Below are 17361 nucleotides of genomic sequence, written 5' to 3' on the forward strand. Positions count from 1 at the left end.
AAAATTGGTTTTCAAGGTCTTTGATGAATGATGATTATTCAATCATTCAGCTGATGAGCACATCACTGGACTGTTGAGGAACCCAATTGCATAGACCGGGACAAACATTATGCATGATGGGCGTATACAAATTTCGACGCAAATACAATGAATTTTCAAGTCATTCATCTATATTGTGTCCACATTCGAAATTGCTACTGGGTGATCTAGAAATCACAAACAATAGAAATTGCAAGTACAGGATAGATCACCAACCAAAAGAAAGTACAAGATAACGCATAAATCGTCAAGAATGAAATTCCAGCAACATCAGCACCTCTCTAGCAGCTCCATTCTGCAATCAGAAGCAGCCACCCAACTGCCAAAAAGGCATTCCAAGAAACTTCTTATCAACCACCCAATCATTAAAGAAAAAGATTGAAGGAATCAAATTATGTTGCTTCTTAAATAGGATGTGAGAAATCTGGTCGCGGTACATGAAGATGTGCGGATGATGAAAAACCGTAACGCACTTCCAGTTGGACCAGAAAACAGGAGTTGCATTTAACATGACAAATTCAAAAGGGCAAGTATTCAATCACTTTGCTTCTCTTTTCAATCCAGAGAACACAATGTCTTTACTTGCTTTTTATGGGATTTGCTCACTCTTTTTGGCCTGGTAAGGTTTGCCACAAAAACTTTTGACTATAACATGGGAGTCATTTTCAGGCACCACTTTACAATTAGAGCAGGTAATAATAGCTATATGCAGCTCTCAGTGAACAAGATGCTATGTAACTTAAGAACTTCTTTTTCAACTTGAAATATTATGATTTGGAATTACTTAAAAAACGGAGCAGTCCACTGTCAGAGCATGAAGATGGAAAACAAGACATTCCATCCTACTATTCACAATTGAACAAATAAGAATGCGTTGCAAAATTTGTTCTCTACTTCAGTATCTAAGTAGTAAGTTCGCCAAACTTTTATGAATAATGCATCCACGCCATGTTAACACAACTTTCCCAAGAAGCCTTGCTATTTCCTAAATGCCTCTACAAAAGCAAAATAGGTACCGTTCTTTCTCTATTCATCGATTTCAGCAAAGGAACTTGTAGTACATTTTCACAATCAATCGCCTGAAGAACATTTTCATCAGCTGCAATTTGTACCTCACTAAGTTTTGATTTGATTCCTCAAGAGAAGACCGCTAACTAATGTGTCCCTGTTTCTTCTCATTGTTTCTTTCCATTTATGGTGATTGATGCAGCTAAAGATGAGATAGATCACTTGAAAGGTAACGAAAATGTCAGGTTCTGAGGAGAAAAAGAATTTGACTGACCAATATAGCATCAATCTCCTCCTGGGACACAGCTGTTCGTTTGGGCTGAAGTGAGGCCTTTCCTCCCGTAGATGTTGAAACCTTTGAATTTGCAAAGAATGTTTGAACAGGGGGAGCAGCAGATGTAGATTTAGGCTGGGATACCGTACCTGCAATTTATTAGAATCCTAGAGGTCAATAAATAATGTTTAGTCATTCTCCATGAATAATGCTTAAAATTATTGACAGAAAAGAAACCAAAAGTCTGTTGATGTACAAGGACACAGGTAAGCAGGGCTGCATTTCAGACTGGAACATTTGAAGTGTGATGCATTCATACAAGGATTTAAAAATAGCATCGACAAACCACGATCTGATAGATGTCACAACGTAACCACGGCATAAAACAGACTAAAAGCATCCACACAAAAGGCTACACATGCAGGAACAACACATCTTGAGCCATAAAATCAGCCATAAACTTTAGACAACTAAAACTGAGACTGAATTTAAGGTGGAAATGGGAGTTTTGCACATTAATATGTATCTTCAACATGTCAAATGTTCGATAAGTTTAATGTACTATTGTAAGGAGTAGGAAAAATCTACTTGTTGTTCCAATACTTTCACGTCTTTTCTAATCAAGTCTTTGTACTTTTAATTTGTCTAATCAAGTCCTTCTACTTTCACTATTTTCCTAATCATGTCCCTCCGACACTAATTATTGCCAAATTCAGCTAACGTGGCTGTTGGACGACGTCATAGTGTGACATGGACAAAAGTTTTCCAATGTGGGTCCACGAAGGCGTCCATATTGGCTGAATTTTATCCACATCGTACTCTGCATAATTTATCAGCGTTATACTTTCATGTCGTCCTATAGCCATGTCAGCTGAATTTGTTCCAATTTGATGTAGGATGGACTGGATTAGAAAAGCTGTGAAAGTAGAAAGACATGATTAGACAAGTCAAAAGTACGGGAACTTGATTAGAAAAACCGTGAAAGTACAGGGAAGAAAGTCATAATTTTCCTAACGAGTAAGATGGTTATGATTATACGGACTGTTGAAGCAGTCAAATGCCAGCAGAAATTGAGCTGCAAGTGGGAGCATCAATATCAATGAAAATATGCCAACATGGTGCTTCCAACAAGACAATAGGATGGAGGTTGAAGAAGCATTGGAAAGGGCAGTAGATAGGCAGCATGTATCTGGACTTACTAGTACATACCGACCAAGAAAAAGACACAACGAACAATTTATCAAAGAAAAACTATCCCCAGGAAAACCTTGATGCATTAAGTAAAGAAAAAGATGCGGGAGCGCGTGATTTACTACCCTTACGCAAAAATGACTCCATGTAAAGACACAAGCCAGATCGTCATTCCACATAAAATGCTTGAGTGACCAATACTTACATGCAACATACACTTAAAGCACAACAGCTCAAGAAAGACCGATGCAGGTTAAAAAACTTGGGATTTCTGAGGAGCAAAAAGCTAGCGCTCGGGCATTATGGGAGAGGCAGAATCCTAAGATGACTTTGTCTAATTAAGATTTTGCACACAGAGGCTGCCTCCTAAGCACCAACAAAGATCTAGCCACGTAAAAACCAGTTGGCCACACAACCCAGCTTTCAGCAGCACCCCCTACTCACGTAACAAATGACTTGCCTCCAGCATCAGAGAACCTAAGACAACCGCAATCCTTCCATACTGCAACGAGCTCTCCAACTATTTCCATTTCATTCTTCGAGCTAAGCCATTTCATCAAGGAACCGCAGCTTCATCCGATCCCAAGCAGTTTGACTATATAATCAAGCAATCACAGAACCCGTCCGCTTCAATCAAGCATCTACCCACTTCTCAGACCAACCCAATTTCCCCACCACCCATCACAGCTTCCCACGCTCGGTGCTCTCGCACCCATCAACCCAATCAACGTCACGGAAGCCAATCAATCACCCGCCGCCGCATTCCCACACACGCAGAGAGAGTCCCACAAATCCGCGCGCGCAGGTCATCTTCGTCAAGCAATCCCGAAGGGGGTTTACTTCACGACGACGCCAGGCGATGATGACGGGGCCACGAAACAACCGGATTGAAGAAGAAGAAGCCAAAAGAGAAGGCGAGAAAGGATAGAAAAGAAAAGCAAAAAGACGCGAGCCGAACGAAGCCGCCGGAGAGAAGGATTCCGAGATGGTTACCGGAGGGATTCGTACGCCGCTGAGGGAACTTGATCCTGGGGATCCGCTTCATCGCTTGGCCTCCTCCGGTCATCTCTCTCTGTCTCGCTCTCCGTCGCTCTGAAAATTCCTGCCTTCTGGGATACTTCCGACGACGGGGGCGGAAGGGATAGAAGTGATCGTTACGGGCCGGGCCGAGCGGTCTTGGGCCGAAACTCTTGTGCATCAATGGGCTGATTTGCTTGGGGTTCTTTTTTCGGCCCGTTCTTTGGGTTTGGGCCAGAACTTCCAGCCCGCCCAGCCGTGAGTTTTTGTTGAGAATTATCTGTTTGGCAAACGAAATTTCTAAACCCCCTTGTTTGGATAGTGCAATTCGTCGGTTTTTTTTTTATTTTAAATTTTGCTAGTTTACTTTTAGATCCGTGCACAAACATATTTATTTTTATTGTTTCTACAAAAAAAAAGGGGTTGGCATGACAGTTGAAGATACCATACTTATGCGCGGTGCACATGCCTGGGCTTGGCTCGCCCGTGCTTTTTGATTGGTGAGCCTGGATGCTTGACCAAGCCGGCGACTTCCAGCCAAAGCCCCCCGCCACGTAAAATTTTGGGCTTGGCGGTCTCCCCGATGGTCAGGTCTATATGGAACTGGGACCTGAAACTCAACTCGATGTTCGATTGCACCATTGTTTATACGAAACCCATTGGCTTTTCGTGCGACGTCAACCAAATACGAACTGTTCGTATGAACACTAAGGTATGTACATCCGGTTCATGAGATAATTCATGCTCTTGACGATGATTTGAGAGCCATCATGTCACACTGAATAAATATGCAATATCTTGCCCAGGACCATTGAAAAAGAACAAGATTATCTAATTTGAACTTTGAATAACGGTACATGCATGCACCATCGGCTATTGAATAATAGGGATCTTGACTGACCGATTCTTGATTCTATATGAAAGGCATGTGATAATGAGATGATGACAAGGCCCGTGAGCTTATTTTTCTCGAGTTGGCTGTATCTTTGCTCTTTTCTACGCCAAAGAATCGGACAAATCAGTGTTCAAATAGGAGAGCTACGCACTCCTCGATCGGTCCATGTCCATGTCCATGTCCATGTCCGTGCTTTGTCTATCCAAATGAGTGGTAATCAGAAGTGCAAGATTGTTGAAAAGACGCGACTGAAAAGGGTCATGCATGTCAATGAATGCAAACTTTGATTCGAAGCGAAAGATATGACCATTGCTCCACCGATGAAACTTCAACTGTTATATCACTGTCCCATGTGGTCCACGAACCGTTTTGTGAACTCGCGATTTGTTCGACTCAGCAGCCGTCATCCCTGTCGTCGCAAAGTCCATCCAAGATAGTTTAAACCTCCAATAGTTGCGGAGGGGAACGGAGCCTGGTGAGAACGAGCGCCGTTTTGGTGGACCAAGAGCTTAGCGACGCAATTAGACTTGTTAAGGAGAACCCTAGCTTTGACTTTGTAATTTGTGTCCTCACGTTTGACTTTCTCTTTTGCTTTTCTCTTTTAGGGTTTTAGGAGTCCCCAGCTCTTGCAGGAGCTTCTTCTCTGAGTGATCGGAGAGAGAACACGGAATCAAAAGTCAACTGTATGGTGTGTAAAGAATCGGATATTTCATACATATTTTTTTTTATTGGAAAAATTATCCAGAAAAATTCTAAATCTACTGTGCCGGCCGATTCAGTCTTAAACTTTATAATTTGGCCAATTTAGTTGTAAACCTTTTGACGATTTACCAATTTAGTAACGCCGAACGTCCTACATGGCATAGCCGGCAGCGTAGGACAGCCGGGCCGAGCCGGGCTCTGATGTGGACGATTATTGTAATTTCTTTTAAAAAAAATTTCAGACTTCTTCATATTTTTTATCATTATATATATTTTAAAATTTTCGGTCATTCATGCCTTAGAGATTTCTGGGTAGATATTCTTGAGCATACTATGGTTTCTTCGTCTTACATTCTAACGATCAACATGCATCTTACGTTAATGGGGAAAAGTGCCAAAAAAGTCCTAAACCTTTTGCATTGGTGCCAATTTAGTCCTAAACCTTTTTTTGGTGTCAATTCAGTCATAAACCTTTTGCATTTGTGCCAATTTAGTCCTAAACCTTTTTTCAGTGTCAATTCAGCCCTAAACCTTTTGCATTGGTGTCAATTCAGTTCTAAACCTTTTGTTTTTGTGCCAATTCAATCGTTCCGGTTAATTTTGGTCGGATTTTGTTGATATGGACGCCAACCGGCCGGCAGCCGGTCACCAGCGCTGACGTGGACAACTTTAATAATATTTTAATATTTTTTGAATTTTTATTTATTTATTTTCTTTTCTTTTTTTTCCCCTCCCCTCCCTCCAGCCGGTCGCCAGAATAGCGACCGGCCAGAGGTCAGCATCAGCGAGGCTCACCCAAGCCAGCCACTGGCGAGGTTGTGCCTCGCCCAGCTGCCGGCGAGGTCGAGCCTCGTCGGGCCTCGCCTAGCAGCCGGCGAGGCTCGCCCTCGTCAAGGACGGCGAAGGCGAGCGTTGCCATGGCTGGGTGAGGCCCGACCTCGCCCTCGCCAGCGACGGTGTAGGCGAGTGTTGTCATGGTTGGGCGAGGCCCGAAATCGCATGATCTGGCGAGGTCGAGCCTTGCCGACGGCTCCGATGAGGTCGGGCCTCGCCCAGCCATGGCGACGCTCTCCTTCGTTGTTGCTGGCGAGGGCGAGCCTCACTGGCGGCTGGGTGAGGCACGACCTCGCCGGATCTGGCGAGGCCGCCCTCGCCAGTGGCCGGCGTGGGCGAGCCTCGCTAGCGCCGGCCTCTAGCCTCTGGCCGGTCGCCGGTTCGGCGACTGGCTGGAGGGAGGGGAGGGGAAAAAAAGAAAAAATAAATAAAATTTCAAAAAAATATTAAAATATTATTAAAATTGTCAACGTCAGCGCCGGTGACCGGCCGGTTGGCATCCACGTCAGCAAAATCCGGTCAAAATTGACCGGAAGGACTGAATTGACACAAAGACAAAAAGTTTAGGACTGAATTGGAACCAATGCAAAAGGTTTAGGACTGAATTGACACTAAAAAAAGGTTTATGACTAAATTGACATCAATGCAAAAGGTTTAGGACTGAATTGGTATAAAAAAAAGGTTTAGGACTAAATTGGCACTAATGCAAAAGGTTTAGGGCTTTTTTAGCACTTTTCCCTACGTTAATGTTTTCGAGAATAAGCATGTCGTTTCTAACTTTAGACTAGAACCGGCACAAGTAGAAACCTTTTAGACTGTCACCTTCGTCTTATAAACTGAAGTCAATTAACGTGAGAGAAGGGCTGTAGACCAAGAATTTAGATGTGATGTATCTCAAATGTAATTCAAAGTTGAGAAAGATGGCTATGTAAAGAATGTTGTCCCATGGTGCCACGATGGTTTTTTATGGGATGTTGTCAACGAGTTGACCCAATTAGAGGAAATTTTTCATTTGCTTCATCTATCTCGATATAATCTGTTTTACTTTTCGAAAACTGAAATTATAATGATACTATTGAAAAAACGGTAAGACAATAGAGGGTATTTATCTTGGTTTCTACCAGATGAATTCGATGAAAATGGAGTTTCATCTTAGGTAAATCCTTCGAACAAGTGCACCTCCATGGATCAAATGACACGCGAATCGGAGCCCGGGCGGATTAGCATTAAACAAGGAACGGTTTGCGCTTGATGTGTGGTGGGGAAAGTTGGCCAGCGGCCCTTGCCGGGCTTGTAAGGAAAGAAAAAAGAAAGAAAGAAAGAAAAAAGAAAAGAAAAAAGAAGAAAAAAATAAAAAAAAAACTATAAACCAATTCATAATTTCAAAAAAATTATAAAAATTGTACATTTCAACGCCGATCGTGCCACGTAAATGTCCATGTAGGATGGCCTGCGTCTACGTCAACGATTTCATGCTAAAGTTGGCCGGATGGACTTAATTGGCAAAACGTGAAAATGTTTATGAATCAATTATTAAAATTGAAATGTTTATGACTATATTGATCAAAGTGCAATAAGTTTCGAAATTTTTGAACAATTTTCCCATCGAACGTGTGCTCCGCGTCTAATCCATACTCACATATTTGATGACTACCACTAAACCTGTCTAATGAGAATAGCGTAGCAAAAAAATCGATAAATTAGCAGAGCATCTTGTCAATTTGTTCTGAAACAAGCCTTTAATTCTTGACTGTCTCCCCTCCCAGCGGTTTCCACGTGTTTTGGAGGTTGATTTAGGGTCTGATTAGTAGCGTTTCTGTTTCTTTGTTTTTCTGTTCTTTTGTTCCCAAAAACAAAAAACGAGAAATCCGTTTAGTAAAAAAATCTATTTTTTTGTTTCGGAACAAAAAAGTGTTTCGAAATAGATTTGAACAGGAACAAGAAGAAAAAAATCTGCTTCTTGTTTGGAACAAGTAAAAAGAAACGATTTTTTTTCTAGAATTCTCCAAAAATAAGAAACAATCCATCGGCCGTAACCCGCCCACCGCCGCCTCTCGCCGTCCTCCGCCGCCACCTACCGCCTGGCCTTCCGCCGCTCGCGGCCGCCTCCGGCCGCCGGACGCCTCTTGTCGTCGACCATTGTTCTCCGCCGCTTGATGCTTGTCGACCATCGGCCGCCATCCTTCGCCACCGGTCGCCGTACTCCATTGACCGACGATGGCCACCCTCTACCGCGCCCACCTCCCGCCGCCCTCGCCATGCCGTCACCGCCGCCCGAAATCCACCGTGGTTCGCCTCGTTGACCGCCGTGCTCCACTGCCTCCCACCGCCGGTTGCCATCCTCTGCCGCCGCCGACCACCGTCCTCCGCCCCCCACCGCCACCCGCTGTCCTCCGCCGGTAGTCCAGAAGGGAGAAACTTGTCCATGGAATAGAAATGGATCATTCGCGCCGTAAATGCGTTTCTATTCTTTTTCTATTTCAGGAATATAAATTTTGTGCAGTTACTAAACGCTATTTTTTGCTCAGAAACTGTTCCAAGAAATAGAAATAGAAAAAACTATTTCTGATCAAAAATTATTTCTGGAAACAGAAACGTTGCTATGCAGACCCTTAGACAAACTTCTTTTTCTGCAATGTCTTAGAATTGTTTAGCTTACAGGACCCACGAAAAAATGTTATCGTTACTACACAAGTCGTATCCGAAGCTGTTCATGCTCGTATCAAAGGTCATCTGGTTATAATTGTCAAAGTTGGGTATGCCAACTTTCTTTTTTAAAGTGCCAACTCTTAGAAGAAAGGCACAAATTATGTTTCAAACTTCAAAAATCATAAACTAGCTTTCTTGTACTATATTATCTTAATATTGCAGGATTAGATTATTTGTGCCAGGACTCTGAATTCACTGACAATGATAGCACCTTTGATTTTTTATTTTCTTGGGATAAGCAAGTCAAATTATTGCACTCCAAACTTGTTACGGTGGGAGGACTATTTCCCTCTTACAAGCCCCATACGACAGTGGCCTTAAATTCGAGAATTCAGTCATTTCTGCAGCATTTGAGGCCCTTTGGCAAGAAGTTACGACGGTCGCATTCACTCCTTTTCAACATCTTCTAGGGGTAGAAAAGTCACACACCAGCCGCACAAACCAATGACAGGTAGAGGTGAGAAGTTCCAGCTTTTTTACAAGTTTCACCTAAAATCTATATGTTGAAACATGTTCTTAATTTTTTGGAATCTGGAACTTATCCTGTATATCTTGAAACCTATAATCTACTATGTCATAGGTTACAAAGTCTACCCAAATTTTATTTGTATTATTAATTGAACGATTGCAGTAAATCGTTACCTTTTATGATCGTCAATTGTTGTTATAATCTACTAACAACAATTTATATTTAGACAGATAAAAATATGAAACATTAATAAAGTAAAAGTCTCAGTCATAAAATGGAAAGTTAGACTAGTAGTTTTAGATTATATATTCATCATTGGACGTCATGGAATGTCGTAGGATCACGTAAAGACATATATAAAAAAAAACATAGATTTTAGATTCCACCTATCTAGAACCTAGAACCTATCCATCGAAATAAGTTCCCAAATTTTTGAAATTTGGAACCTACCTTGTATACCTTGAACCTATAATTGGATAGGTTCTTATCGTTTCGGTTCTCAGATTCCAGGTTCTAGGTTCCTATAGGTCCGGTTTCTCACCCCTAATGACAGGCCAAGCACCAGTAAAGAAATCTTGAGGAAAACCCATCAGGGCCACGTTCCATGTCCTTGGTTCATGGACCCTAGCAGATTTCATATCCTCAAACGTAATTGGGAAAGGCAAGGTCCTGCTGCGAAAGCATCTGGCAGCTTATGCTGCAGTACATCAGTCGATCTAGGAAGAGATACAGCAGAGCGATCAGGGTCAGGAGAAAGCCTACAAGGCCCTTGTGAAAGAATGTTGCTTCCTCAGCAGTTCGATGATGAACCTTAGTTCTCGTACCATCTGCGGAGAACAGGAGGGCCCTGAGAATGAACAGGAACGCGCAACGTCCTTCTCACTTTGCGACATTTGATCAACTTTGCTGCATTCATTGCTCGTCGAACTTTCCATCTCCCGTCCTAGAAGCAACGCTGCAGTTAAACCGTGGACATGGTCCAATCTCTCTCATGTATAAGATTTCTACAGCAGTCGACCTTTAAAGCACTTTCATTCAGGGTTGACCACTGTTCATAGTCCTTCACTCACCTGTACTCCCTCATCATTTCTTCGCCCTCTCCAATCAAAACCCGCCACGACATGAACCCCACCTAATTATGATTAATGAACATTCATTAAAACATAATTCTAGTCCATAAAAAACGCTTTTTGCGTCGCCATTAGTTAGTATTTGAAGTCGTACGACGTTTATGTAGCCTTCCCAACCATTTTCTCTCTCTAGGTAAGTGTTCAAGTATCAACTTCCTCCGTATAGTCTCATCAGAAAGCCCAACACGATGTATGCTTCGGGACTGTTTTTCTTAATCTTTGTTCCTAGCTTCGTTTTGTCTCAGAAGACAACAGCCGTCCATCACTGCCCTTCATCGTGTGGCGGGAGCGGCCTCTCGGTACAGTTCCCGTTCCGGCTCAACCAGAGCCGCTGCGGCTACCCTAGGTTCGACCTCTCTTGCAATAGCCAGCGCCAGACCATCCTCACCCTCCCACTCTCCGGCAGCTTCGTCGTCCAGAACATTGACTACGCTGCTCAGGCCATCTATCTCAACGATGGCGGCAACTGCCTCCCGAGCCGGCTCCTGAACTTCAAGCTCGACGGCTCGCCGTTCAGGGCTCCGTCGCGCAAGAACTTCACGCTCGTGAACTGCTCCAGCGACGCGGTGCTGGCGGCGAGGGCGGCGATGCCTACGCTGCTGGAGATCCAGTGCATGAGCGGCGGGGACTACACGGTGATGTCGGTGCAGAGCCAGTTCTATGGCGGGCACGGGTCGCACGCGTGCGACGAGATCGGGACCGTCAGCGTGCCGCTGATGTGGCAGTTCACGTCGGATCTGCACGAGGACGTGAGGCTCGCATGGCGAGAGCCGGACTGCAAGTCGTGCTTGGCGCGTGGCGGGACGTGCGGCTTGAGGAACGGCTCTGGTTTGGAGATCGCCTGCACAAATGTTCCGAGCACCGGTAAGCATAACGATCTTGCGGTGATGCCATTGTCCTAGTTTTTACTCCTAAAGTGTTTTATGTGAATATCTTCGAATTTGAACACAATTTTATCTTAACATAACAATCTTAAAAGACTAATAATTAAGTACCCATCGAGTAAAATTAATGAAAATGATGCTAAAACTTTGTCCCGAGTACTTTGCAATAAGTGCATACTTTTTTTTTTCTAACTTTAGTAATTAAAAATCTAGCAGTTAGATTGTCGTAAACTTTGATAAAGTCATACTTTTTCTTTGAGTTTCTTCTCTTTGGTCATACATAATGAAGTTTGTCACAATCAAAGTCGTGCTTAAATTACCTAAATTCTGGTCCACCCACAAACTTTTTAATAATCCGCTACGGGAACGTGGACACCGGCTACTTGAAAATCCATGTAATTTATGCATTTTTATAAAGTTTCCCCGGAATTTAACCACTGTTATTTAAGTCCAATGTTCACAAGAATTCTTCATTTAATGAGGACGTGAGAAGGAAACAGTTGTGACAGTACGCGGTCAAAGGATGAGGCCTTTTCTTCTTTTCTTTCTTTTTATAATAAGGTCAGAAAATAACATTTGAAAGAGAAGGCGAAAGGTCACTTTCCTTTTGATAAAAATGAGCTCGTGATTGTCACGGACCGTGTCGTCCGGTTTGTATGCGTCGCACAGCGCCTTCGTGGCGATTGGACTTATATGGCTTGGTACGTGATTTTGAACTTAAGACTTCAGAGGCCGTGATGCGCAAATAATTATTTTTCAAGTCCTCAAAGTGAAAATTCCTTGAAGTTTGGTACTTGATCTCAAAAGTCAAGGTGCGATTGTCAAGTGATCAATTCCTGATACATGGGTTTGACATTTTGAACTTAGCTTGACTTCTTCATACACGAGTATTCATCGTAACCTTTGATCTGATTCTTTGAGCCGACAAGTCAAGGCAATGATCTGTATCGGAACTTGCATCATAGTTAGCTCCAAGGATTTCACACCTTGAGTGGGATTTTTCAGGTCTTCCAAGGAGTGCCAAGTACGGCATAATCATAGGCCTCGGCATCCCGGCCCTCCTGTGCCTCATCGGGCTCGGCGGCTACGTATGCGGCCTGATAAGCACTTACATACGGCGGCGACACCGACGAGAAGAAACCAACACAGACTTCCCCACCGTGATTGTTGTCCCCCGGTCCTTTGCCATGATGGGACTCGACGGGCCGACCATTGAGTCCTACCCAAAGACGCTGCTCAGTGCGAGCCGTCGCTTGCCTAAGCCCAGCGACAACACTTGCCCGATATGCTTGTGCGAGTACCAGCCCGAGGAGGTGTTACGGACCATACCCGAGTGCGATCACTATTTCCATGCGGATTGCATCGACGAGTGGCTTAAGATGAATGCCACGTGCCCATTGTGCCGGAATACGCCAGATGAGTCCACTTTGGTCACACCTTCGGTTGCGTCGCGATCGTCATCGTTGCCTTCGACATCAACTTAGGATGGCATGGAGCTTGCCGTCTGTATATATTCAGATCACTATGGCTTAAGAATTCTCATGTTCTTTAGATTTTGGTGTGATTTTTATTTTGGAATCCTCATAGAACATAAATCTTGTTCTCGATCTGTGAATGGGATTGATATCGTTTGCATTGATCCGACCCGATTCCTATGTCCAAGTTCCTTAAAGAATGGCCATATGATGGTTTTCTCTCTTTCTTTGCCCATCTTCTGTTACACCTGATTTGAAAACTAGACTGTCGTTAAACCTGTCAAATAGGTGGATCAATGGTCCGATCCAAATTACACATTAACCTATTTATGACCTACTTATTCGTAATGCAAGTTTCTAGACTCATATCTGATCCGATTCATATTATTAAGACACTTCTGCATTTAACCCAATTTAAGACAACTTGTTTCTCATGATTTTAAAAAAATTATATTATTAAAACACTTCCGTGCAATACAAATTTAGTGGACAACTTTTATAATTTTTTTTAAAATTGAATTTTTTATATTTATATTTTCAATTTTCTTTTTCTTTCTTTCTTTACCTTTTTTTTTTTCTTCTACGTTCAGCGAGGGCCGAGGGCAAGGGTCTCGATTTTCGCCCAGATTTGGCGAGGGACATTACCCTCGTTTGCGATAGGCGAGGGCTTCGCGGCATTAGCTTGGTGTCGGCAAAGGCCAGCTAGCCCTTACCTGTGACCGTTGAGGGTCCGTCAACCTTCGTTAGATTTCATAAAAAAAAAAAAGAAACAAAAAGAAAAAAAGAAAAGAAAATAATAATTCAAAATTTTTTAAAAATTTAAAATTTAAAAATAATCTATTTATGACTCACTTAAACTTATTAGGTAACCCATTCATTATTAAATTACCAACCAGTATTGCATTACTAACTTTTATTTAAGTTAGTTACCAACGTTTATTTGTTTTTATTCTTGGAACCACCAAATTTTCTTATTTCTAACAGATAAAAAAGGCTAAAATTCAACCAACTTTTATTTTCGTTTCTTACCAATATCTTAAATGTACTCACTATTATATAAAATTATAAACCTTTAATTGAGTTACTTACAAACTTTTTTTCCAAGTCAAATAACCCAAAAAAAAATTGGTATATAAAAGAAACCAAATAAATATTTGAAACTGACTTAAGTGAGTAGAGAAATGTTTGTGAGATGCATTAATGTAGGTTTTTTTTTTTTTGGTCAACACATTAATGTAGGTTGATAATGTCTAAAAAGAGTTAGTAAATGCAAGGGGTCGCAAATTAAGGCAAATAAAAGATGTTGACTAAAAAAATCAATTAAATAATGGCAAATAACTCAGAGTTGAGAATCCAAAACTAGTTGGTAATTTAATGCGAAAAAAGTTGGCAAAATTACTCTAATTTAGGTTGGTAATTTCATATAAGAATTGATAAATTTGAAATGTTAGTAAGTTATGCGAATAAATGTTAAAGAGTTAGTATAGAAATTGGTAAGTTGCAAATTGTCCAAAAAAAAAGTTGATAATTTCATTATAAATATCACTAAGTTACCAACAAGTTACCATTATTAAAGTCACCGGTTATACTTTTACTAATAGTTTTTTTAAATATTTACCAGCTTTACCGTCACGAAAAACAATCCCTATTTTTTGGGCTCGACTTGCTAGTGCAAATTTTTTTATGCCTTGCACATGTTAGTTTTCTAGACCTAGAACCATATCTGGTAGTTGACTGGTTGCCTCCTAAGAGAGAGTAGATTCTGTAATAACATGATCGTATTTATAGAATTTGCAACATGATCACATTTTCATAAACTTCAGAAATTTGTGACACATAATCGGTTTTCCTCTTAGGCGCGTTTGTTTGACGGAAAATGAATGATTCAGAATTTTTTTCCTAAAAACCATTACCCGTATTGCTTACAAAAATGAGTAAATAAAAATATTTGTGTTGCTTGCGAAAATATTTCAGACATAAATTATTATCGAGAATGAAAACATTTTCCTTGACTAATTATTTCAAGCAATATAAGCGATCATTTCTAAAAAAAATATTTTTCGAACCATTCATTTTTCTCGAAATAAACGCACTCTTAATTTTTTTTCCTGATACCTCCTAATTCCCAAACATTCGATTCAATTGAGACTCCAAGGCAGTTAAAATCACTTTGAGAAATGATGAGGCAATTGAGACGACTGATGGCCAGGTAATGTATCGTGATCTCAAGAGAATTAATTGAACCGACGTAGTTTTCGCAGGTTAAGAAGATCTCGATAATTATTTTTGCCAATGATTGTCTTTGGTATGTTCTATTTTGACCTTGTGCTTTCGCTTTGGTTGCATACACTTTTCTTAGGAAGCTCCATCGCCCCGTCCGTCTTGCTCTGGAGAAGAAAACTAAGCATACCACTAGTAGTCCTCACTACTAAAAACCTTGTGTTCTCCACTTACTCACTGTCGGATCTTCTCAAAGGATCTCACATGGCTTCCTCAACAATCTTCTCTTCCTTGTCCTTGTTTTTCCTTCTCTTCCTCCAAGTAATAACCAGCGAAAGCACTAGTGCCGAGGTCTGTCCGATCATGAATTGTTCGTCTGGCGGACCCGAGATTCGCTTCCCGTTCCGGATTAGGGAAGTCCAAGGTGAAGACTGCGGGTACAAGGGGTTCGAAGTCTCGTGTGACGACCGAAACCGAACGATCCTCCATTTGTCTGAAGCAGGGGACTTCGTCATGGACACCATTGATTACGTGCACCAATACGTTCAAGTGAAGGACCTGGACGATTGCCTCCCGAAACGGCTTCTGGAGGACCAGTTCATGAGCTCGTCCTCACCCTTTGAAGCCCCAGATTACAAGTACTCCGTTCTCGCAAACTGCTCGTACGTGAATTCCTCCATGATCGGGCCAGAAAGTGGTGTTGCGCGACTCGACTGCCTCAGCGTGGCGCACCACACGGTGGTCCTGGTTATGGACTATGACCTTGCCCAGCCGTGGATGTTGTGGCACCAGTGCTACCCATCGATGATATCGGTCCCTTGGTCGTGGCAACATCCGGCGAACATAAGCGAAAGCATTTGGTTGAGCTGGGTGGAACCCGATTGCAAATCGTGCGAAGCGGCCAAGGAGAGATGCAGACTCAAGGGTCCTAAATGGGGCTCGGAGGTTCAATGCATACGCAAACACGGTAATGTTATATGTAGCATTTTACTTCTCTCCTTTCTTTGTCCTTTAAAGTCTAACTTTGGTAATCTAACTTGTAATCCGGTCTTAATCACATAAATGGTTTCAAGTGCCGGCCAAAGTTCACAGAAAGGTCGACGCATTTCTACAGGACAAAAATACCTCGACTTTGCAAACGATCGAAATCTACTCACGAATTTCTTCGAGAGGAACATCAGTACTCGCCCTTAAATTTTCCGTCTAAGAAAATTGAAGCGGCACGTGACATGGTTATGGTAATGTTTTAAAGATACAAATTAGTAGAGAAAAGAGCTGCAGTGATCTCTTGAAACGTACATGAATCATATTAGACCCAATTAAAAGGAATCGGAGATAAGAGTTGGAAAATTGTACGGTAGTGGCTAGATGTCACCACAGATTAGAATGGTTTATTTATCGAGTAGCATCATGAGTTGGAAGATGGTACAGTAGATTCTTCCTAGAAATGAGCAGTAAGTTTTTATTTTCCAAGTACGTGACTCTTTTATAGGGCATAGTAAGTTTTTACTTTCCTTATGACGATTCAAGGACCTCGAGATGCCAATGAATCCACAATGGGCAGTAACAAAGATTTTCTTTCATGGAACTTCTCGATAGCAGATACATTAATTTGAGAGGACGAGTGTTTGAATTGCAACCAATTTATACAGATCTTTGGGAAAATGACATAGTGATTCTTGAACTTTTCTTCGTTATGTAGTATGATTCCTGAATTTTTTCCTGTTTGATCTAATCCTTAAACTTTTCAAGTTCACTCAATTTATTAAAAATTCCAAAATGTATAGGGAATGTGACTATCATTTTTGTTAGCTTTATGTTGGATTTATCATGCTAGCATTCGCGTGGCTTACTTGTGACTTCCACTCTCTCTCTCATTATTTTGGGGCAAAACAGAACAAATGAACAACATTAAGCGGATTTTAATTAGATTGAGCAAAAAGAAAAGTTCAGGAACCATATTAAATTTTAAAGAAAAATTCAAAAACTATATATTGGGGTTATCCCATATCGGTTGTGAAAGGGACATGTGATCAGTTTATAAGTGTGAGGGGAAAATCTTACTCTTTGAGCTAACTTTTGGGGTGAGAGAAACCCAAGATCACTCAACACCATCCATATTATTATCTCTGATTTTTTTTTTATAAAATCTTACTCTTTGAGCTAACTTTTGGGGTGAGAGAAATCCAAGATCACTCAACACCATCCATATTATTATCTCTGATTTTTTTTTATAATAAATGGTAGCCAAACTTTCAATTAGACCCACCCATCGATGGCCGCGTTGGTTTGCGCTCAGTTCCTTTCACGAGAGGTCCTGGGTTCAAAACTCGCCCATCGGTGATTTAAGTGGGGGGTCGTGGCGGTGGGATGCTGCGCTAGCCCCCCTCGAGGACTAGTCAGGCATCACCGCTGGTTTGAGCCCTAGCTCGCCGGCCGCGCGGACATCTCGATTGTCAAAAAAGAAAAAACTTTCGATTAGACTTGTCGTACCGATAATTTATCATTTTTATA

The 17361-nt window shown here is 41.8% G+C and overlaps 2 protein-coding genes across 2 annotated transcripts; one reads left to right on the top strand and one right to left on the bottom strand.

Annotated features, from left to right (window-relative positions):
- Positions 1-169: 169 nt before the first annotated feature.
- On the bottom strand, positions 170-3660 carry LOC115688511 (uncharacterized). Its single transcript, XM_030614336.2, has 3 exons — positions 3506-3660; positions 1322-1470; positions 170-358 (listed from the first exon to the last, which is right to left on the bottom strand). The coding sequence occupies exons 1-3, from the start codon at positions 3576-3578 to the stop codon at positions 341-343; spliced, it is 240 nt and encodes a 79-aa protein (XP_030470196.1). The 5' UTR covers positions 3579-3660; the 3' UTR covers positions 170-340.
- Positions 3661-10160: 6500 nt separating this feature from the next.
- LOC115688459 (putative RING-H2 finger protein ATL21B) lies at positions 10161-12706 on the top strand. Its single transcript, XM_030614275.2, has 2 exons — positions 10161-11132; positions 12158-12706. The coding sequence occupies exons 1-2, from the start codon at positions 10457-10459 to the stop codon at positions 12634-12636; spliced, it is 1155 nt and encodes a 384-aa protein (XP_030470135.2). The 5' UTR covers positions 10161-10456; the 3' UTR covers positions 12637-12706.
- Positions 12707-17361: the final 4655 nt, after the last annotated feature.

Source organism: Syzygium oleosum, unplaced genomic scaffold (assembly GCF_021117445.2).
Source record: "Syzygium oleosum isolate NSW1041296 unplaced genomic scaffold, Sole_v2.1 Sole_v2.14, whole genome shotgun sequence".
Lineage (NCBI taxonomy): Eukaryota > Viridiplantae > Streptophyta > Magnoliopsida > Myrtales > Myrtaceae > Syzygium > Syzygium oleosum.